The sequence below is a fragment of the Gymnoscopelus braueri genome (assembly GCF_963280865.1).
Source record: "Gymnoscopelus braueri genome assembly, chromosome: 4".
Taxonomy (NCBI): Eukaryota; Metazoa; Chordata; class Actinopteri; order Myctophiformes; family Myctophidae; genus Gymnoscopelus; species Gymnoscopelus braueri.
Window position 1 is genome coordinate 46,329,067 of NC_137605.1, and position 23,809 is coordinate 46,352,875.

A 23,809-nucleotide genomic window follows, 5' to 3' on the forward strand; every position below is an offset into this window, starting at 1 on the left:
ACCTATGGGATCCTGCCTTCCGAAAGATTACGGGGAGGGATCATCGACGACTGGGAGGGATAGGGCTCCTTTTTTATGTGGAGTGCACAAATATATTTGCTGTATTTCACAAATGTTTCAAATCAAACGTTACACTGTCTATTGTGTTACGTCTTACGTGGTGTAAGTACATGTTTTAACCATGTTTTAAACGTACCATGATGACCCCCATTATTTCATCCCAATGGTAGAGTCCAAAATGTGACGATGTCACGTGATCATCTGGCGTTACCGTAATCTTTAGAATAGATGTCCAGTCAGTGACACATTCGTTGCCAGATTTTTCCAGGTTAATCTGAATAATAAACTTTTACCGTCCAACACGGACAAGATATCAAATTATTCACGTGTACATCTATGATTCATATATATGTGTCCAATTGACGTGAAATAACACGCCGGTATTTTTCTACCAGCCGTTAATAGGCGTTGTATTACGGTAGCACCGGCATCGGCTCACAGCGGTGTGACAGGAGGTAACCAGCAGGCTGCTGCTATTCTGTCAACAACTAATATAGGTTCATGTAGACTATTATTTTTTGGTGACAGACATAATGGAGACATTAGAAGAACCAAAACTCATTCTCGTGTTCAGTGGGAAGCGAAAATCCGGGAAAGATTACGTGACTGATTTAATTCATAAACGGTAATATAAATTGACTACTACTCCCCCTGTAATAACTTTAGTTCAACACTAGCCTCAGATCTGGGTGCGTTCGGAAATACAGCACTGAGCGCACTGGCCAATACAAACTAATAGGCGAGTGCGCTCCGGTGTGCAATATCCGAACGCACCCCTACTAGACTCTCGTAGATATATTTTGTATAGATTTTGACATTTGGAATGACACCTGGAATGTCACCAGTAAAGCCCGTATTTCTCCGAACATGTACAAATGCAAAATACAAGGTGCTTACCCCAAATGTTAACTAGGTGTCCGGAGTATTTGTCCAATGTATTAGTCCATATTTTTCCAATAAAGAAGTGTTTTAATCCCGTCTGTGGCCGAACGCCATTCCCCCCTCGTTTACTTCCTGTTTACATTGAGTGTAATTCCGCCTTTTACCGGATGCGCCCCGTCACTACCGCCCATTGGGAACTTCCGACAGAATCGTCCACAAACGGGTTTAAAAACACTTCTTTATTGAAAAATATGGACCAATACTTTGCACAAATACTCCGGACACCTAGTTAACATTTGGGGTAAGCTCCCCTTAGTTTGTGGGCATTGAACTGTGTGTGTGTGTGTGTGTGTGTGTGTGTGTGTGTGTGTGTGTGTGTGTGTGTCATTTATTGTCTCTCTTAGACATTGGTGGAAAGTAACTAAGTACATTTACTCATTTTAGGTATTTTTTACTTTACTGGAGTATTTCTAATTTTAAGTACTTTTACTATTTTATTCTACTACATCTCTGAGGAAATTATTGTACTTTTACTCCATTAGGCCTACAATTATTTGAAAACTTAGGTAGCTCTGGTCCATAGCATTAGAAGGAGTTCGTTAAGGAGAACTCCTTCTAGTTACAAGTTACTTTCTAGATTTTGATTACAAAACATACATTAACCACTTCACACTACTGTGGCTAATTGAAAACAGCCGATCTACAAGCTCACAACTGCAACAACTGTGACACGTTGTGAGCTTGTAGATCTGCTATTTAAAAAAAGAATGTATTCACCTGTTTCCAGGCTGTGTGTTTTCCACTTCCTGTCGATTTCATTGGATATCATTGGTCATCTGACCAGTTTCATTGGATTTCATTGGATCAAATTGACAGGAAGTGGAAAACCACACAGCCTAGGAAACAGGTGAATACATTTTGAAAACTTGAAATGGGACATTCTGCCTAATGAGTACTTTTACTTTTGGTACTTTACGTTTATTTTGATGCCAATACTTTTGTACTTTACTAAAGTAAATTCTGAATACCAGACTTTCACTTGCAACAGAGTATTTCTACATTGTTGTATTGATACTTTTACTCAATTAAAAAATGTGAGTTCTTCTTCCATTACTGAATATAGACCGTTTGTGTGCATTGAACAGTGTGTGTCATTTATTGTGTCTTTTAGACTTGGTCCTGATGCATGCTGCATCCTGCGTCTCTCTGGTCCTCTGAAGCAGCAGTATGCACTCGTGAGTAGAAGGGGCTTTAAAAAAATATTGCATTGTATTATGTATGTTTGCTCATGATTCAACATAATATAAACCACCCACACTCAAACCCACATGTCCCACCATGGGTAAAGGATTCAGAAATGTAATAGATGAATAGTGTTTTTAGGTACATGGTAGGAGGAGTGTGTGTGTGTGTGTGTGTGTGTGTGTGTGAGAGAGAGGAAATAATGTAAAAAATACTAATTGCTAATTGTATATTACTAGAATTGTATATTACAGAATTCTAGTACCCCCCCCTAACCCCCCCAAAGAAAATGTCGTTTGGGGGTACAAAATCATGGGATGAAAAAAAAAACCAGAGGGTCGGCCCCCCCCCCCCCCCTTAGGGGTCCCTGGAGACCCTGGGGTCTCCAGGCCGTGACCTACAGACACGGCGAAGGAAAACGGTAAAGCCACAGCCACGCATGCAAGATGTTGCACATGAACTCTGCAGCCGCACTGAGGCGCTCCAACACAAACACTCTGACATTAAAGGTTTCATGACGTTCAGTTTTACCACACATTAAAAGTCTTTGTCATGGTCCTTCAAACGTGTATAGAAAGTTTTAACAAAAAATTCCACTCCATTGATCCATGGCAGGTGTTTTTCTCTCACATTTCTAAAGCCTTTTCAACTGCAATGAAAAAAGAAATCTTTGCCTGCGGGTGTCGCAGGTGAGGGATTTTGCCTGTCAATCATCGCCTCTGCTCCGCCCCCCACAAAGGAAAGGATAGGGGAGGGGAGGGGCGAGGAGGAGAGTGGGCGGGATTAATCGACTGTGACCTCACTGTCGAAGGGCCAAGCTCAGATTACTTTTCAGCCTAATTATTCAGAAAACCCCAGACCACAGAAAATCCACTGAATGTTCAAAGTTCAGATTTTCTAGGTGTATTTGAGGTCATAAAACCCCCAAAAAATCTTAAAAAATAAAAAAAGTGAAAATGAATGTCATAGAACCTTTAAGCTTCACACAACAAACATCAGCAGCACACACAATATTCACCACAATGACAAACAAATTACGTCCGCGCAAAAATAAGCGAGGGCTCGCTTATTTTGTCTTTCCCTCCCTCCCTCTCTTCCTCTCTCTCTCTCTCCCTCTCTGTCTCTCTGTCTCTGTCTGTCCGTCAGCGAAAATTCTCTCTCGCTGTTTGGCTGACTATTCTCTCTCTTCCACCCTCCCTCTCTCTCCCCCTCTCTCCCTGTGTGTGTGTGTGTGTGTGTGTGTGTGTGTGTGGTGGGGGTGGGGCGGGGGGGACAGCCATGACGCAACGGGACTTTTGAGATGGCCATGCCCAAAATAGGTTGACTTATTCGGATACATGCGTGTGATTGGCCGCCCCTGCCGGTTCTCTGAATTTTTATTTTTAAATAGGCTCTGTCATGATTAATTGACCACACATATGAAGTGATACAACTAAATTCTATCCAAACGATATGTTATAAGTGAATTCCGTGCCTCAAAGAAGAAGTTTGAGAGCATTTTATAAGCTAAAATAAGAAGTGAAGGCACTCGCACCCTGACTCGCACAAACAACAATGGCTGCCGTTCGTCTTTTGTCGGCTGCACTCGGAGCCATTCGGGCTCAGTCGAACTCGCCACCTGATTGGCCAACTTTTGCTGTCAATCACAGAACGATGAGCGACGACGCTGATAGGCTCGGAGAGTGAGGTTGGGTTGTGTTGCCATGTCCAGGTGTTGTAAGCGTGAAGTGGGTGTAAATTGGTTAGAGAAAGTGCGTCGACGCATGCGCAGTGCGCAGCTTTGTGTTTTTTCATGAAGCTGGTTGCTTGTTGCTCGCGCACGATCTGGCAACAGCGGTGCATACGCATGCGCAGTGCGCAGTTTTTTCCGGACAAACTGATTTTTTCCCGTTTTGCCCGTTCAGCCAGTCTGCCAATTGTAGTATAGATGGTATGGTATGGTATGGTATGGTATGGTATGATACTTGTGATGAGAACCATTGGATCATGAAGATTTATCAAAGAAATGATCATTTTTCTAACCTGTGAAATTGAAAGTATTGTACCCTGATCTTTACCCACTTCTGCCATAAGGGCAAATCCCATCAGATCATCACCTACCTACACTGTCTCCAGCTCAGATTTCCTACTGTCTGTCTCTCCTACACTCTCTCCATCTCAGCTTTCCTACTGTCTGTCTCTCCTACACTCTCCATCTCAGTTGTCCTATTGTCTGTCTCTCCTACACTCTCCATCTCAGCCTTCCTACTGTCTTCTCTCCTAAACTGTCCTCTCAGCTTTCCTGTCTCCCTAAACTGTCTCCATCTCAGCTTTCCTACTGCCTGTCTCTCCTACACTCTCTCCATCTCAGTTTTCCTACTGCCTGTCTCTCCTACACTGTCTCCATCTCAGCTTTCCTACTGCCTGTCTCTCCTACACTGTCTCTCTCAGCTTTCCTACTGCCTGTCTCTCCTACACTGTCTCCATCTCAGCTTTCCTACTGCCTGTCTCTCCTACAGTCTCCCTTTAAGCTTTCCTACTGTCTGTCTCTTCTATACTCCCTCTCAGTTTTCCTACTGTCTGTCTGTCCTACACTGCCTCCCTCTCACCGTTGCTACTGTCTGTGCCAATGAAGAAACATTAAGGGGAATGGATTTTCCAGTTAAAAAAGAAAAAAGGAATGTATTTTACTTTAATTGAAGTGAAATGTTCATGATGCTTAACACGTGTCCACTGTCTGTTCATGTGTAGGAACACAGTCTGGACTTTGGGGAGCTTCTAGGAGCAAGTGAGTATAAAGAGAAGTATAGAGCTGATATGATCCAATGGGGAGAGAGACGGAGAGAACAGGACCCGGGATTCTTCTGCAGACTGGCCACTAGAGGCGCCCAACAGCCTGTCTGGGTAAATGAACAGGACACACACACACACACACACACACACACACACACACACACACACACACACACACACACACACACACACACATACATTCTGGAATTTGAATATAACGCTGCTTTGACAAATGCAAACACATGTAATCACTCTTGTGTTTCACCCATAAACAATAGTTTAGAATTGAACATTTTAACATTATTCTAATCACTATCCCGTCCTCCGTAGTAACAATTTTAACTGCTCCACAGCAGTTCTAACATTACACTGACTTCCGTCCCTCCCAGATGATCAGCGACGCTCGGCGCCTGTCGGACCTGCAGTGGTTCTGGAGGGAGTACCCGAGTCAGACCCGCTGTGTCCGAGTGCACGCCTCTCAACAGACCAGGGTGGATCGTGGCTGGGTCTTCACTGCTGGTTTGTAGAATCTCTGCAAAGTCGAGTTTATACAAGAAGCCCTGTCATGGCCTAACCACCTAAACCCTATATACTTAGTTGGCTGGGGTCCCCCAGGGCTCTATACTAGGTCTGCTAGTACCAAATCTGATGAAAATAGCAGATCTACATGCCTACAATGCACCTCGTTACGATGCGTTGTGAGCATGTAGATCAGCTATTTTTGCCCAATGTTTGCCCCAGAATAGGGACACTTTGTAGGTTTAGTGTGGTTAATGAATAATACGCTCCGGGCCCTATTTCAAATAGTTCAAATAGCCAATCTACAAGCTTACAACGTGTCGATGTAGGTCGGCTAGTTGAACTATTTGAAAATGTGAAAATGTGAAAAGAATGGCTAAGAGGTTTAGGGATAATGGGTAAGGCACAGACGAAAATAGGGCCCTCCATCTCTTACGAGTGGAGGGTTGGATTTAGTGGTCTGCTGTAACCCAAAGGCTGCAGGTTTGACCTCCTAACAGCCACAGCGCTGTGAGCTTGTAGATCTACTATGTACGGCACGGGACATCGTCGTACAACTGAAGTATAAATCAGGCTTTACACTTCCTTTTTCTGCAGGGATAGACGATGCCGAATCTGAATGTGGCTTGGACAGCAACGTGGAATTTGATTGGACGATCAGGAATGAGGCTGACGCCCCGTCACTGAACGAACAGCTTCAGTCCATTTTGTCTTTAGCTGAAACGGCAGCAGGACTGAAACAGACCAACCATTTTATAACGAGTGAACACTGAGACATCGTGTGGACCAGGAAGCATGTCACATGAAGAACGGCTCATCAGTGTTTTCCGTGAGAATGTTTTACAAACCTGTTGAGCAGAACAGTGCCATAGAAACACATTTCAAATCGTCAGAAATGAGTGACGCGTAGTGCTGAATTGAAGCAGAATTACTTTTAATTTTGCCACATACTGTACTGTTTGCCCTTCAACACTTATTGGCTGTAATATTTCTGTGCAAGACAAATATTGGAACTCACAGACTCTAGGTACAGATGTTTGTCATTGTAGGACAGAACAGGAAGGACATAATTTCTGCTGATACAACATGGAGCAACTTTCAGCAGAGGAGTTTCATTCCAATGTGAGCTATCCACCGGACCCCCCACACACACACACGCACACAAACATAAACATTTAAAACAAGTTATCATGACATGTGGTTGTTTGAGTGCACATGGCAGTGTCCAGGCCTCCAGTAATGATGTTTGATTAGTCACATCGTGTCATGATATGCTGCTCACTGTCTACCACCTGAACACTGTACTGCTGTCTAATGAAGTAATGACTTGAACAGCTGAACACGACTTGTGTAATGAAGAAATGACTTGAACGTCATCATCAGTGTCTAATACATGAGTGTATGTATTGAAAAGATGACCTTCTGTTTTCCTAGTTTGGTGACAAAATGTGTAAAACATTATTTTAATTATGATACTGTTGCGGTTTCTCATGTGAAGTCAAAGGGTTCCCACTCTGCCGGGAATGTCATGTCAGTTAAATGTAGATGTAATGGTATCAACAATATTCATTTTAAACAAGCCATTGCGGCTTTCATGAGAGATCCATTTTAGCTGACCTTGTATTGTAAACTGTACTTCCATGTGCTTTTTCTCTACAATCTTCTAAATAAAGTATTCAATCAATCAATCAAAAGACGCAAAGAGTATTATAAACCACAAACAGCTGTTAGACAATTTATCCACAAAGACCACAAATTGCTTATACTGCACCGTTTCAATTTCTTGCAAGCATTGGCAAACTACCTTGGCTTTGTCACTCTGAAATGCTATGTATGGTTCCAAATTTACATTAAGTTAATTTCTGTCATTTTTTTGGTTCAAAACATCCCCAGATGCATCACATTAAAGTTAATGTGATGCTTTTCATATATCACATTTTACAGTACTTAATAGAAAAATGTATAAAAACCTATATACAAAATGTTGTGTTTATTTGTTTTCCTATCATATGGGACGAGTGAAACCTTTTGGATCGATACCAGAGAAGTATAATGTCTCCCCGGACCCAAACTAGTGAACATAATCTTGACACGTTGTGAGCTTGTAGATTGGCCATTTTCACTACTTGAATTTTATTTTTGTTTCCAGATTTGTTTAGAATGTATTTATGAAAATATTTTCCAAAATAAATTGTATTTTTTATTTAATTTATGAAAATAATTGAATTTTGGGTGAATATTTTGAAAATTGTTTGAAATAAAATAATTAAAAACAAAATGTAGGAAAACAAAATAAAGGGATATTTACTCGTGACCCACAAAAATTGGTCCGCGACACACAATTGGGTCCCGACCCATTGTTTGGGAAACAGTGGACTGGACACAGACCTCTACTCACTAACCTCGCATCACCAGTCTTTCCACCTCGGAGGAAAGCCTGGTGATCGTTACTAAAGACCCATATGATCCGGTCTAGGCCACGCCTACTGAAAAAGAAAAAAGAAAAAAGAATCCTGTTTCCGGATTGTCGCGATCCGGTTTTGCGGTGCCGCTTTGTTTTGGTTCCCCAATCCCTATTTAAATGGAATAGAATTTCCCCGTGGGATAATACGGATAATACAGACGCTAAATAGTCTCCGGAAAGTACACTCACATTTAGATTTAAAAAATAAGCTAAACTACGCCACATCAAGGATTTTATAGGACGGACCTATTTTGGGGTGAGACGTGTTTCCGGTTTGTCACGATCCGGTCGCTGATGACGCGGATGACGTAGAGCTCCCGACCGGATCATATACCCGAAAAGGAATGGTGCCCAGGCTACTACTCACAGACACGCTGCTACGTATGGGATGCACCCAGCTGACGCACCCTTTACGTCAGTACAAACCAAACCACCCAATGAGATCACAATGCAGGCGGAAGTGGCAGTTTTGAAAGTCGGTTACAACAAAATAGAATCAGATGGACGGTCAGACATAACATAACCGTTGTTCGCATATTAGTTTATTTTTGACGAAAAAGAAAACACGGTAAGGTGGATTATTGTTCAATCCCGTGAAGATGTTGCGACATTACTATCATTTTCAGATGTGTTTTTTAGGCACGTTAGATCCACTTTTCAATCTTTTCTTCGAGAGACACTTGCTAGCTATTTTGCTAACAGAGCTACGGTAGTTAGTTTCAGACCGTGGCAGCTTTACGTCAGTTAACCCCAGTGATCAAGTAGCGTTAGGTCTTTATGTGGTGGTAGATCGAGATCAACTGATGACCAATTTATTGATGTGTGATAAATGATCAAGTTATAGTTGAACTAGCTATTTACTAAGCTCTGCAGTGAGACACGCTGCATATTGTTAGTAACGGGTTAGTTGTGGGCCCCATGGAAGAGTGTGCACGTCGGTGTTAAATTGGCTGTTTCCCAAAATGTTAAACCATTATTATAAAAAATATTTGGAAAATGTTTTTAAGTAAAACAAAGTATACATTATTAGAACATGCTTAAACATTCCACAATTAAGGTCTAATATTTCTACAAGTTGCTACAAAACCTGTATATCCAGTCATTTTGGTGCATAAACAAGTTGAAGGATACAATTAAGTCTGATAATGATGTACTGTGCATGTATACTTTACATTACTTAAAACCATTTTTCAAATATATATATATTTTTTTACATTTTGGGTAAAATAGCCAATTTTACATTGAGGTGCCCAGATGTCCCTAGTGCCCACCTATCCTGTATCTGCTGAGACGCGCTGCATACCACTGTTTATCGTCAAAGTAAAGGTGCTTACTGCTTTCTACCATTTTCAGATGGAGGAAGTTGACACGGATAGGAGGCATCAGCTCGACAAACTTCGTCTAAAACTCGACAAAATTAGGCAATCTCTCAGCGAAGGTAACAATATGTGGCCCTAGCTGTAGTATACAACCCTCGTAGACGTATTTATGATTCTGACTTAAGACGTCAGAATCATAAATACGTCTACGAGGGTTGTATACTACAGCTAATGTGGCCCAATGTCTCTGTCTATAGACTTGAGCTGTTCTAGCCTTGGATCAAGACTCATAGATTTCACATCGAGTCTGACATTACACAAATGTCAGAATCGATCAAAGAAATCTATACCTATGGTTCTCAACATTTTCAGGCCGCGACCCCTCAAAATAATCATTTGAACTTGGGACCCCCGACCCTGACAAGCACTTGGAATTGAAGGAGTTGAGGCCTTACTAGCCTTGGATCAAGGCTATCATAGATGTATTTTTATCAAGTATGACTTTTACTTATATGCAAATGTCAAAATCGATAAAATACAATCTATGATAGTCTTGATCCAAGGCTACGGCATTACATTCAGTTTTTATAATAGATTTTGTTGATTACTTTTGATGCAGTAAGTAATGTTCTTTTTTCTGTTTTTCTTTTGAGGTATTAAAAAGGTATTAAATTGTCACTTCACTGTCATCAGGGACCCCCCCCCCCCCCCAAAAAAAAAAAAGAAATCATGTGGGGACCCGACCCACAGGTTGAGAACCACTGATCTAGACAATGACTTGTCTTGACACAATGACAATGTCTTGATCCAAGGCTATAGCGGTGCTTCCAGTGAAAGTGAAATGAACCAGGTTGTAGCCTGACAAATGAGTCTGACACACCCCTATTTTCTTACAGATGACACTGGCAATATGAACCAGGTCATCAGCTCAAACTCTCCCGAAGCATGTCTCTCATATCTGACGAGGTTGGAGAAGAAAGGTGACCCTCGGGCAGACCCTAAGCATCTGTCCAGGGTTATAGACTTTCATACCAGAGTGTTCTCCAATATGCCATTGGGAAAGCACTGTCAAAATGAGCCCTATGCCAGGATGCTGGTCAGATTTGCAGAGCTGAAAGCGTGAGTAACCTAATCATTCATTACACTGTTTCACATTTTGTTGTAAGCTTTAGCACAATTTTCAGCGGTGTGTAGAAGTAGATAGGTAGTGAAACAAATGCAATATGTCAACATCAGTTGCGCTATGCATTGCAAAAACTGTTTTATTGTGTTTTAAATCATATTTATTTCCCCCCCTCAATCAGAATCCAAGATGTCAATGAGGCAGAAGCCAACTTCAATTTAGCAAGATCTCACTGCCCCAAATTTGCCTTTGTCCACATTTCCTATGCAGAGTTTGAACATTCCCATGGTAAGGAGGCGAGATTTAAAAATACGATTTGTTGTACTTTTGAAGGTGAATATATTTGTGTGACTGATGAAGCTTCAATATCTGCTGACTCATCTTACCAGGCAACACAAAGAAAGCCATTCATATATTGCAGAGGGCAATCGAAGAGGATGCTAAACCAAAAGAACTGCTGGAAGCTATCTTGCTGAACCTCCAGTCAGGGAAGACACAACTTGCCTGTTCTGAGGATAAGGAAAACATTCTAGGTCAGGATTTATGTCTTCTTTTTTTCACTGGATGTGGTGAGAACGAAGTATACTTTCCAGAACATTTCTATAGGTCCCTATGTTTCTCTGTCCCAATTAGCCCACAGTAAGGTGCGTGATTCTACCAAGCAATGCTCAGAGTCTAAGGTCAGCAGGATCTCGGACGGGACAGGCGAGTTGCACCTGCCCGGTATTTTCAGTTCAGGGTAAGAATATAATATTTTCTCCTATTTAAAACGGGGTGGTATTGTTTTTGTTTTTTTTATCAGTGAATTTTTACATATGTCTTTGGTTTTCCGTGTCCTCAGGAGAGAGCCGTTAAATGCATTGTCAGATGACCAGCTGCCAAGCTGGAGAACTGGGTCTCAAAAAAGAGCTGTTGGCATGGTGAGAGTTTTCTTCCAATTTGAAGGATATGTTCTTCGCATTGTTTGTTGGTGCTTCTTCATTGTAGAGTTGTTCGGAAACCAGTATCGGAAAAGCTGCCGATACTGCCTAAAATGCTGGTATCGGTATCGGCGAGTATGCCATTCCGATACCACATCATTTATCACATGGTGATATTTCATTTACAGTCATATTTTGATGACTTCAGTTGATATTAAGTGACTGTTATACTCTTACTGTACTATTTACATTATAATATTACTAACTTGTAACTGCACTCTAACAATTATTAATGGAATTTTTAGTTCCTAGATCAGTGGTTCTCAAACCTTTTGATTTGGAGGACCCTTATTACGGATCCATTTGGTTCCATTTGTACACTCACAGTTAAAGACCATTTGGAACCCCCTCAAGGAACCCAGATGGTCCCTGGACCCCACTTTGAGAACCACTGTCCTAGATTTGTTTAAATTACACACTGGTATCGGATGGATACTCAGTATCGACCAATAGGCAAGTTATGGGTATCAGAATCGCTATCGGGAAGGGAAAAATGGTATTGGTACATCTCTACTTCATTGTGACATGAAACTAATGATCAGTTTTTCAAAATGTCTTCTCAAACATTGCTTTGTAGCCGGGGAGAGTTCCCATACTTCCCTTCTCTATCCCGGAAACGGATGATGATGACAGTGAGGGGAGGTCCTCAAAGATAGAGGATGTAGTCATCCCAAAAAGCCTCATTAGGTATGTGTTTACAGTGAAAGGACCATGCTACACTTTAGCTGCAGTAACTACATGCCACAAAGACATTGTGAGAGGATGTATTTTCCTTTAAGTATCTGCAACTCGCACACCGTTATCTCTGGTAGTAAATAGTAATCACTTTATATTATTTGAATTGCAATATAATGCAATTGCAATATAATGCTTAGATATATCTCTCAGGTGTATAATTACACATCTGCAGTAATTACACGTTATATGTTGCAATGCCATTGCCTTGATGGTACCAACTAAGGGGATTTTATTATTTTAGTTTAGTTTATTTCGATCCACATCAACAGTTACACAAAACCTACCACACTATAATCCAATTATTCATGTTGTTTGATCGAAAAGGCATAGGCTGAAGCTCAAAGCTTATTTATGCCTATCCTTCCTACATGTTGATTTAACTTAGTTACATCATTTAAGTTCATATTGAATGAAGACTCAAAATATTTCGTAATTACATTCAAGACTACCGTACTAACATTGTTCGTAGTAATCGAACACTCGAAAATATAAAGTATATACATTCATGTCTTCATTCTTATGCACATACATACACCCGAATGCGTGCATATACCCATATACACACATTCTAATATACATACAGTTATATACAAACGCCAACACTACCATATCACACCATACCCCTCACTCCATCAATTTCCTAGTTATTACATATATGCTAACATCTTATACTGAGCAGGCAACACTCCCTAATCGTTATATATTATCATACATATACACAATATAATAATTATATATATATACACAACAATGGAATCCGTTACACCCTATTTAAATAGTATAATTATGTACTGTATAAAATGTATATTTTCCATAAATCCCTTAATTATCATGTCTATATTTCTCCAAAAGAATCTTGCTTATAATATGACAGTTTGAAGTTTTGTTGGTTTACCTGAAGCAACTTATTTTGTATTTCATCCTGTTTCAGGCAAACACCTGGCCCCAGTACTAGTGCCATGTTCACAATGTCATCCTCCAAGAAAACTGTCGCTGAAGGTGATTTCCACCTTAAAGTGAGTCAAAACTGACCCTAGTTATGGAAAGCACCATACCATTATTACTACATGTCAATGTCCATTGTTAACATCGTTGTCCATATTCAATAAACATTACAGAATATACCTGAAGAATTCTGTCAACATTAGCTGACATTAAGATTACAGTTTGAAATGCAGCACTTGTAAGGATTTAGACTAATACAATAATATTAGATAACATAAATGTTGTAGTGACTTTGTAAACGGTGAATTACCAGTACATGGCAACTTTAACCTATTAAGACCGGGAAAGCCGATACGTTGTTATACCTATAAAACCGGGAAAGCATCTGTGTCATTCTAGATGTTGCTATGTATAGCAACAGGAATAATAATTTAAAAAAATAGAAGTTTTTCTACCAAGCTGTGATCTAAATAAATAAAGCCTGTCAATGTTGTGTGCACAGCCACCAAATGTCAGTCCGGATCACCGCCCATGGGCGGACGAGGACCAGGCAATGGTGGACTCTACCACCACACTGCTTCACAGACAGGACAAGAGAGACGCTGATAAAATGGAAGGTAATAGACCACAAAGAACCTATAGATATTCGTCTTGCACATTCATGTGGGTACAAGACAGAAGGCCCTCGTGAAACAGCAGGTCTTAAGTAAAATCTAGTACTTAAGACACGCAAAATAGGGCCCAGAGAGTACAATTGATGCTGTTCAATTTAGTGTCCCTTTGTACTTATATATTATTTTAATTTCCTCATCCTTGTATTGAGTTGTATTTATTCTGCTGATGTTACTAAGCTGCTTACTTACCCTCGTAAAATTATTCTTATTTGATGTGATGTGATCTTGGCTTATCTATTCTACATCGATTATGTGCTGACTTGATCACTGTTGTCTTTTGCAGATACCACTTCCACTTTTAACCATATCATCAGTTCATATTCCCCTGAGTCATGTCAGAGATATCTCTGTAATCTGGAGAAGACGGGAAACCCTCACACTGACTCGAACTTCCTGAATAAACTCAAGGACCGGTATGATAAAGTATTTGCCAAACTGCCTGTGGTGAAATACAGTAAGAACGAGAGCTATGCCAGGATGTTGGTCAGATTCGCAGAACTGAAGGGGTGAGTATGAATTAGAAATATGTCCATTATAATCAGACATTTTTGAGAAAGAAGATGGTCCCTAGATCGATGTATGTTATTGATCTAATTAAAATCAATCAAAACCGCCTTACCCCTTATGCCTAAACTTATTAGCCATATTTTACTATTTAGAAAAACAATTTAAAATAGTTCAACTAGCTGATCTACATCGACACATTGTGAGCTTGTAGATCGGCTATTTTTTTTTAAATAGTAAAAAATGGCAAAAAGGTTTAGGGGTAAGGTGGCGCACAAGATAGGGCCCAATTATCTATACTGTATTGTCTCTGGTGTACAGGAGTGTTTGACTGGGGTTGACAGCTGTCTTCTTGTGTAGGATTGAAGACCCTGAAGAAGCTGAGGACCACTTCATTGTTCTAAGATCCCACTGCAAAGGCCTAGCCTTTGTTCACGTTGCACATGCCCAGTTTGAAGTCTCTCAAGGTAGAACACCCCATCTTTTATTACATTTAATATATATATTAACTGTTCTATAGAAAGCTGATTGACAAAATAGACGCCCCATTCAGGTACTGGTGGCTTAGAACCAAATATATATTATAATTTACATTGTTAATATTGCAGGCCAGCTAACGGCGAATGGATATTTAATTGAGATCCAACAACAATTTTAAAGGTATCATGACATTCATTTTCACTTTTTTTATTTTCAATGTTTTATTTGGGGTTTTATGACCTCAATTACACCCAAAAAACCTGAACTTAAAACATTCAGTGGATTTTCTGTGGTCTGGGGTTTTCTGAATAATTAGGCTGAAAAGTAATCTGAGCTTGGCCCTTCGACAGTGAGGTCACTGTCGAATAATCCCGCCCACTCTCCTCCTCGCCCCTCCCCTCCCCTATCCTTTCCTTTGGGGGGGGGCGGAGCAGAGGCGATGATTGACAGGCAAAATCCCTCACCAGCGACACCCGCAGGCAAAGATTTCTTTTTTCATTGCAGTTGAAAAGGCTTTAGAAATGTGAGAGAAAAACACCTGCCATTGATCACTGGAAAGGAATTTTCACTTAAAACTTTTTGTACACTTTTGAAGGACCAGGACAAAGACTTTGAATGTGGTGTAAAAGTGAATGTCATTAAACCTTTAAAATGTACCTTTAGATCCAACCCTAAAATGTGCCTTTGTTTTACACAAATACATTAACACATTGACTGCCAATCACGTAGATCTACGCGAACCGATTTAAAGCCGCCACGTGCCAATCGCGTAGATCTACGTGATTTTCCAATTTCACCCAAAGACCAAGGAGATATGATTAGTTGAAGATCTAGACTCCTATCCACTTCCTTGTTAACTTAAAACTTAAAAAGTCTGTATTTCGGCTCCTGAGTACTTTTTTTTTTCCAATGAAAAACTCTGGCACTGGCTAAAAAAATATGAAAATAATTCTGGCAGTTAATGTGTTAATGTACTGCCCCTTGATTGGTCATCGTCTTCTTTAGTTAGTTGTAAACCATACTATATTTCAATATGGATTAAATATTGCATAACGAGTTATCTTGTATTATTTTCATGTATGTATGGCAGCATGTACTTACAAAAGGCATGTAGACAGTAGACATGAACAGTATAGTATCCCATCTAAAACCTTGTCCAATGTTGCAAATTGCTGCTGAATTGCAAATTACATTTGTCCATTTTCCTTCCTTGTGCCCCATAAGGTAATACAAGAAAAGCAGCCTCAATTTTACGCAAAGCCTTGACACTGAAAGCCATGCCAGTTGAGCTCCTGGAGACAGCCTTGGGCAATCTTAAATCTGGGAAAAAAGAGCTAATGTTGGTATCCACTGAGCAGGAGGAAAGTCCCGCAGGTAAGTTCAAATTAGTGTGAATATTGTTGATTGATCATTCTAACCAATTTTAACCTGGCATCCCTATTTTGGGCATATCATTAACCTCGTAGGGTCTTCGTGTTTTAGTCACACCCAGGGCCTTCGGGTCACTTTGACCCGAAGGCCCTGGGTGAAAATCTTCATTTTCATGAAAATGAAAAATGTCATTTTCATATCACATGTTTAGTACAGTAAATAAGGCAAATAGAAGAAGTTTCATAGAGAACAATTTTTTTTTACATACTTTTAATTCATGTTGAAAATGTTAAACCGGGTTAAAAGGACCCGAGGACCCTACGAGGGTTAATAAAAATCTTTAACCATTTAAACCTTATACTTAGCCCCCCAGGGTCTATACTACTAGGCCGGGCGTAGGCCCCCTCCTGGCCTAGTATAGAACCCTACACTAAATGTCTTTGCCGAAAATAGCAGATCTATAAGCTCACAATACGTTGTGTTGGGACACTTTGTGAGCTTGTAGATCAGCTATTTCCGTGGATGCATGCCCCAGAATAGGGATGCTAGGGTTGAAGTGGTCAGAAAATTGAGAAATCAATGTGAAAATAGTGATTTTTATATGCATCTTCTTTTTAATTTTTTTTTATCATTTTGATTTATTCTTACCACCTTTCCTTATTGTAGCTATGCAGACCAGTGCGCCACTGAGTGTAGCAGCTTCTGGAGGCAACCATGCTGTGCAGGTACCTGTTCGGGCTGGTCGGGTACCTGTCAACCGACCTGCACAACAACAGCCTCAACCTGTCAGCAAGGAGCCTTCACCAGGATGGAAGATACCAGCTGTTGTCAGCCGATATGTTTCTCCAGAGGTCTGATACATTATGGTTATCACCAAACATATCACTGCTGTATCTGCTGTTGTTGTTGTTTTTATGTCCTGTTGGGTTTTGTGTTTCTGGGAGTGTATTCATGCAACATTTCTCAACTGTACAGTTGAATATTGTGTATATCTATTTTAGTCTCAAAACAATTCCCCCAATTTTTTCTCTTCCTAGGAGAAGCACACGAAGCACACTTCTCCTCCTGATCCCAGACCTGCTCCATGCCGGCAGGATTCACTGCCCACTCCATGCCTCCCTCTGCCGTCCACACTGAGCACAGTCAAAAACCAGGTCTACCAGACTCCTAACAACTACAGAGACCCCTATGGTAATAATAGGTAAGTCACTGATGGTAGGAATTTCACTTTAACAAGATGCCTATTCAAAATAAAAGGGTAAAATAATCAGATTAAAGTTAGGGTAAGTGATATTTTTTGGTTAAAATAAATATTAAATAGCTCTATATGCTGATAGTCCTAATAGTGTTTGTTCAGTAACGGGAGTCTCTCCAGCTCTTTAGTAAACAGAAATGTCATTTTCAGGTCACGATACAAATTGTTATTGAAAATTATTTTAAAATTTTTTAAAGTAGCGGAGAGCCGGGGAGACCCCTGTTACTGAACATACACTATAGAAATGATTACTATTTAAATATAGTGCTTTAACCGTTGACCAAAAAAACGTTTTGTTTTAACCAAAAAATATCACTTACCCTACCTTTGATCACTGAGTGGATCTTTAGCTAAAGCCACCCTCCAGCCAAATTACTTCTTGTTCTACAAGCAGATCTACAAGCTCACAACAAGTCACGATGCTTTGGGAGCTTGTGGATCGGCTATTTTTGGCACTTGACGAAGTATAGATCAGGCATTAGAACTGTCTGTCATCCCGTCCCCAGCTACATCACTCCAGTAGTAAAGAGAAACCCAGAAGTGACTCCCTCTACAGCACACGCATCTGGACCTGCCCAGAAACCGCCCAAAGCACTCCACCAGGTGTCATGCTTCCAAACCCCACAGGTAGATCTACGTTTCTTTTTGGAGAAGAAATAGTTGGTGATAACACTCGTCAGTGTGGCATTGTCCCTGTTTGAGTTTCTTATGAAATGACCATGGCAGCACAATATATGTGTATTTGTGTTCTAGGCTTCCGTCACTGCTTTGTCAAATGAATACATCACCATTAAGGGCAAGCAGTTCTACATCCTAAAGATGATCGGACGAGGCGGCTCTAGCAAGGTGAGATATTTCTAAGGAGCTGGCGTGACCCAAAAAGAAAAGCTGCCCTATATTTACCCCCTGATGTTATTTTTATGATCACCAAATTTCTTGTCCGCGCTGCCAGTAGGCCAAGGAAGTATATCCCCAAATATCTAACATATGTTTTGGAAAAACTTTAATTTCATACTGGAAATCAATGAAGTTCAGATTGGGCTGAAACGTTGCCCAAATATATGGAGATGACAAACTTCAAGATGGAAGTTGAAACATTGCATAATTAATTCAGAAGGTATTTCTCCATTTCCTGTCTGTTGGTCACCTTTTTCTCCATTCTTTTATTGTTCTATTCTCTCAGGTGTACCAGGTTCTGGATCACAAAAAGCAGCTGTTTGCTGTGAAGTATGTGAACCTGGAGGAGGCTGACGCTCAGACTGTAGAAAGTTACAAGAATGAGATTGAACATCTGAACCATCTGCAGCAGTACAGTGATCAGATCATCAAGCTGTATGACTAGTGAGTAGTACACACTACACAACACAACACAACACAATGGTTGCGTACAAAATCACATATATACTGCATGCTGCATACTAATCAGTATGCTATTTTTCAACATACTTTTGAGTGCATACACAGTACATTTAATTTTGGATATACTAATGAGAGTACACAAAATGTTAGGAAAGTGCCCCATCTTGTGACAAAGCAGAGGTACTACGGATACTGTTTCATCACTGTTATTTGCGGAAACCGATTAAATGTGAAAGTGTTTAATAGAAGCATAATTGACATTACGATGGAGGTTGGTCGCTGTCCACCATATAAATTCTGGTAATGTATGTTCATGATGATCAGAATCAGGTTTATTGTCACATCACAGGTTAACAAGGTAAAAAAAAGTGGGTGAAATTTGCTTTCGTACATCGTTCCCATGATGATGTTGCCAGCTCGGTGGCTTTGTGGTTAGAGTGTCTGCCCTGAGATTGGGAGGTTTGAGGTTCGATTCCCCGGCCGGGTCATTCCAAAGACTATAAAAATGGGACCCCATGCCCCTGCTTGGCACTCAACATCAAAGGATTGGATAGGGGGCAAGGCAAGTCCCTGCGACATACTAGCGTCATGTCTAGGGGGTGTACTTGTACATCATGGCTAGGGGATATACTTGTACATCAAGCGGCCTCACGCTAAGGAAACGGGAGATATGCCCCTGCCCTATGCCCGCATGGCTTGGAAAGGCTTACGTTATGTTGATGTTTTTTATTTTGTTTGCTTCTGCTTGTAAAGTGACTTTGAGTACCAAGAGAAGTGCTATATTAGCGTTTAAGATATTTTATTCTTAAAATAAGTGTTAAATAGCTCTATATTCTCCCTGTCTCTCCAGCTCTTTAGTAAACATAAATAAAAGGGATATGTATTATTTATAATTCCTGATGAAAATCATGTTGTGCTTGAAATTGCAGTGAGATAACAAACAGCTACATCTACATGCTGATGGAGTGTGGCAACCTGGACCTGAACACGTGGTTGAAGAACCGCAAGACTGTTAAGCAACTAGAGAGGAAGTATTACTGGAAGAACATGTTGGAGGCAGTCAGCACCATCCATAAACATGGTCAGGATCTCTCCATCTTCTTCCCTCTCTTTCACTTGCAAAACATTTAAGGAACACTTCACCTATTTGCAATTTCATATTATTGGTCCTCACTAATGCTCATTTTAAGAGCAAGTCTGCTCACTCTGTCTCAGAGGTAGGCTGTGAACAGTTCAGAAATGTGCTTACCAATTACTTCAGTGGTAAGGATTCCAAGCGAATGGGTGCTACTGCCTTTCTCTTCCTGGAAAGTTAGCTTGGTGAAATAGAAGGAATTGATGTTGCATCATCAATAAAAATGTTAGACTTTTTTTTTTTTTTCAAACCGTCCATCCACATGATTCCACAGTCCACCGTTGACGCACAGAGCATGTATAATGGTACCCCATAGTGAGCATTAGTGTGGAAATGTATAGATATATATTAGCACATCCTTAATTAAATTATTTTAATGTGTCATCTGTGTTCTTTACAGGAATTGTCCATAGCGACTTGAAGCCAGCCAATTTTGTCATAGTGAATGCTTCCCTGAAGTTGATTGATTTTGGCATAGCTAACCAAATCCAGCCAGATGCAACAAGCATCATGAAAGACTCTCAAGTAAGTAATTTATCTTAAAGGCAACAATGCTCCCTAAGTTTTGATAGTTATTGTAATGTCCACTAAATATTCTTGTTTGCCAAACTTAGGTTGGAACAATCAACTATATGCCACCTGAAGCTATACGCTACACGTCATCTAAGAACGGGAAAGCCAGCTCCAAGGTACTCATATTCAACAACCTATTTGGAAAAGAGTGCAGGTTCTGAATCTTTTCAATTTTTAATGACAAATAGTTTGATTTGCAATAGGCCACGAACCCCCATTTGATTTTTTTCCTCTGGAACCCTCATCTACACTAAATCCTCAGTGACAAATTAACTCTGAGAGTGTACAAATGGAACACTCTCATTAACTCTGAGATGGAACACAATGGAACACTCATTAACTCTGAGAGTGTACAAATGGAACCAAATGGACCCATAAGGGTCCATTTGGTTCCATTTGTTTGCTTTCAGAGTTACAGATCTGCAAGGGTCCATTTGGTGCTTAACTATAAATCATTTTCCTGGAATCCCCCCCACCACAAGGACCCTAGGGGTTTCCTGCAGTTAACTTTGAGAACCAGTACAGACATACACAGCTAAAGGGGTGTTGATTTCATATTTTGGTCCTCAGATCAGCCCTAAAGGTGACGTGTGGTCTCTTGGATGCATCCTGTACTGCATGACCTATGGGAAGACGCCATTCCAAAGCATCACCAATCAGATTAGCAAGCTGCACGCCATCACCGATCCCTCATTTGACATTGAATTTCCTGACATTCCAGAGAAGGATCTGCTGGATGTATTGAAGGTGAGAGATGAGGTTTCCTGTATATCTGTGGATGAGGCATCAGTCTTTGATATATATTTGTGGATGAGGTATCAGTCTTTGATATATTTAAGAATATACATATAAAGAATACATGTTTGGACCCACCCATTAGGATCTTCCTCAGGTCCAACAGCAGCTATCTGCCACATCCTTATATAGGGTATGGGCACGTATCAAGCAGTTATAAGACTCCACTACAGTATGTTATGATCTAAGAAATATAAAACCAACATGATATGCAAAATCACATATCGGTCACACTAAATTCAGGTAAATACTATCAACGATACAAAACATTAGACATTTTGTAGACTCCAATATATCTGATGTGATCTGCAAACGGTCTGCACAGACAATCCTCATGGTAAAGGCTTCAAGAATTGGCATGAGATAAAAAACAATTTACAGAAAGCACCCTGACTAGGGTGTCAGATGGGTCAATCACCTGCTCTTAAGACCTGAGGAAGATCCTGGGAGGATCCAAACATCGTCTCTGCCATGAAAGCCTTAAATGCCTGGTGTGCAGAGTGAGAGTCGAGTCATAGTTTAAAATCTATGCATATACAAAAGTGTATATATATGTTCTATGAATCTCTTAGTTACACCAACATTATTCTTGTGAAACACTTGTTACTGGTGAAGTATTCATTAACATGGCACACAAATGGTTAACCCTCTGTTACGATTACACACTGTTCCAACAACTAATTATTTTATGTGGATATTTCAGTTTAGCTGGTGGTGATGTAGACATATGACTGGTTTTGTTTTGACATTTTATCTTCTGGTTGACTCTGCCAGAGATGCTTGGTAAGAGATCCCAGAGAACGGATTTCCATTGCTGAACTTCTAGACCATCCGTATATTCAGCTTCAACCACAGGCATCAACTGAGCCAGGTATACAGTACAGTACAGTACACAACACTTGCATGCACATCTGACACTCTTGACTTATTTCAGTGGTTCTCAAACTTTCTCACGTCAAGGAGGACCCCCAAATGAGATTGATTTGGCCGCAGACCCCCATTTCAAAGTATTTTGAGCTAGGGACGCCCATAACAGAAGATTTGTCAAAAATGTTCGAACATAGCTGATCTATAAGCTCACACCGTGTCATGGCAATAACCAATTTACAAGCTCACTTGTCACATCTCGACGTGTTGTGAGCTTGTAGATCGGCTATAAACTGTTCCTCATTTTGCTGGGGACCCACTGGAACCCCCCGGCGGACTTCTGGGCGTCGCCAGACCCCACTTTGAGAACCACTGATTTATTTAACTGACTTCACAGATTATCATGTGACACTTCTGTGACCGGTTGATTTTCTCCTATCTCAACCCTGATTAAGGCCATGGGCTGAAACGTGTCTGTTTTCAAATTAAAGTATTTATTTCTGCAGATTGTGCCAGTACACAGTGGAGGTGTGCGTCAAAAATAGCGGATCTACAAGCTCACATTATGACGCCTTGTTAGATTGTACATCGGCTATTTTTGGCACGTGACAGTGTCCTATTATCTATAAATCAGGCTTACTTTAAACCAGATTTTCCCTTATTCAGAACGTCCATACAACAGCGATCTTAAGAAAATACTCAACGACCTCGCAGCCCTCCAGTCTCCGAACAGCATCGTCAGAGCTGCTAATGTAAGTTGGTGGAACAAAAAATATATATATTGCCTTTCATTTCTTTAACCTGTGATCTTTTTATTTGACTTATTCTTTTATTCTCTGACTTATACTCACTTAACAGAACTTGGCAAGAATGTGCAACAGTGGCAGGAAGCTGGATGTTGCAGAGTGTGTGAAGTCAAGTCATCAGTCATAGACAATTATGCTTTCCCACTTCAAGCTATTCCAACTTCCATTTGCCCTCCCATCCTGGAAGGAGCTGCCTAACCACTAAACTGCAATAATAACATCTTGTATTTTTACACATGTATTACTATATCTTTTCTTGTAATGTTTTTATACTGGTGTTCCATTTTTATGCTGGTGTTCTGTTTCTTAAAGTCTATCACTATGTTCTAAAACTACCTAACACTATAGTAGTGTTATGTTATAGTCATTAGTTGTTTAGTTTGACATGTCTGTATATGTCCTGTAAATGACTATTAAACTAGTTTTCATTACGCTTTATCCTAATGAACCTTTTATTTGTTATAGTTTATAACCGTGTATATTCAGGAACAACTTTTACTGAGGAATAACTTTGTATTTTTATGAAAAATGACTTGTTCCAAATGATTGTATTAAAACAAGGATGCATGTTGTCTGCGCAACACGATGCCTGAACAGGACCCGCCATAGGATAATTAAGTTTACGCTGTTATTGAACTTTGCCTTACAAAATGTATCAATATATTATTTGATAACATACTGAGAAGTTACTGTTTATACAAATTTACAGTACAGGTACTCTTAATCATTAGGAAACCACCATTCTCCTGATCAATAAAGTCAGTGTTTCTCCTACAACAAAGTGTACTGGCATAATACATTTATTTCCATTTTATTTAACACAAGTAGTAGCCCATAGGTCGCAAGCTTATCTCCTGTTATCATAGCGTGGGCAGCTTGGTGTACAAGTACATCCCTGGATCATGCCAGTATGTCGCAGCGCAGGGACTTGGCCCCCATCCAACCC

At 40.3% G+C, this 23,809-nt stretch overlaps 2 protein-coding genes across 2 annotated transcripts; both read left to right on the top strand.

Annotated features, from left to right (window-relative positions):
• Positions 1–517: 517 nt before the first annotated feature.
• Positions 518–7,213, top strand: LOC308084446 (phosphomevalonate kinase-like). The gene is made up of 5 exons (XM_080427105.1): positions 518–685; positions 2,114–2,177; positions 4,915–5,067; positions 5,346–5,475; positions 6,073–7,213. The coding sequence occupies exons 1-5, from the start codon at positions 594–596 to the stop codon at positions 6,246–6,248; spliced, it is 615 nt and encodes a 204-aa protein (XP_080283231.1). The 5' UTR covers positions 518–593; the 3' UTR covers positions 6,249–7,213.
• A 1,189-nt stretch (positions 7,214–8,402) lies between these two features.
• On the top strand, positions 8,403–23,581 carry ttk (ttk protein kinase). Its single transcript, XM_080427637.1, has 25 exons — positions 8,403–8,507; positions 9,293–9,377; positions 10,155–10,377; positions 10,563–10,669; positions 10,771–10,914; positions 11,015–11,120; positions 11,223–11,301; positions 11,939–12,048; positions 13,031–13,115; positions 13,547–13,661; positions 14,002–14,224; positions 14,583–14,689; positions 15,927–16,076; positions 16,740–16,924; positions 17,111–17,274; positions 17,835–17,955; positions 18,082–18,174; positions 18,512–18,669; positions 19,617–19,768; positions 20,223–20,347; positions 20,437–20,511; positions 20,966–21,142; positions 21,965–22,061; positions 22,724–22,809; positions 22,916–23,581. Exons 2-25 carry the CDS (start codon positions 9,293–9,295, stop codon positions 22,988–22,990), a joined length of 3,042 nt encoding a protein of 1,013 aa, XP_080283763.1. The 5' UTR covers positions 8,403–8,507; the 3' UTR covers positions 22,991–23,581.
• The last annotated feature ends 228 nt before the right edge of the window (positions 23,582–23,809 follow it).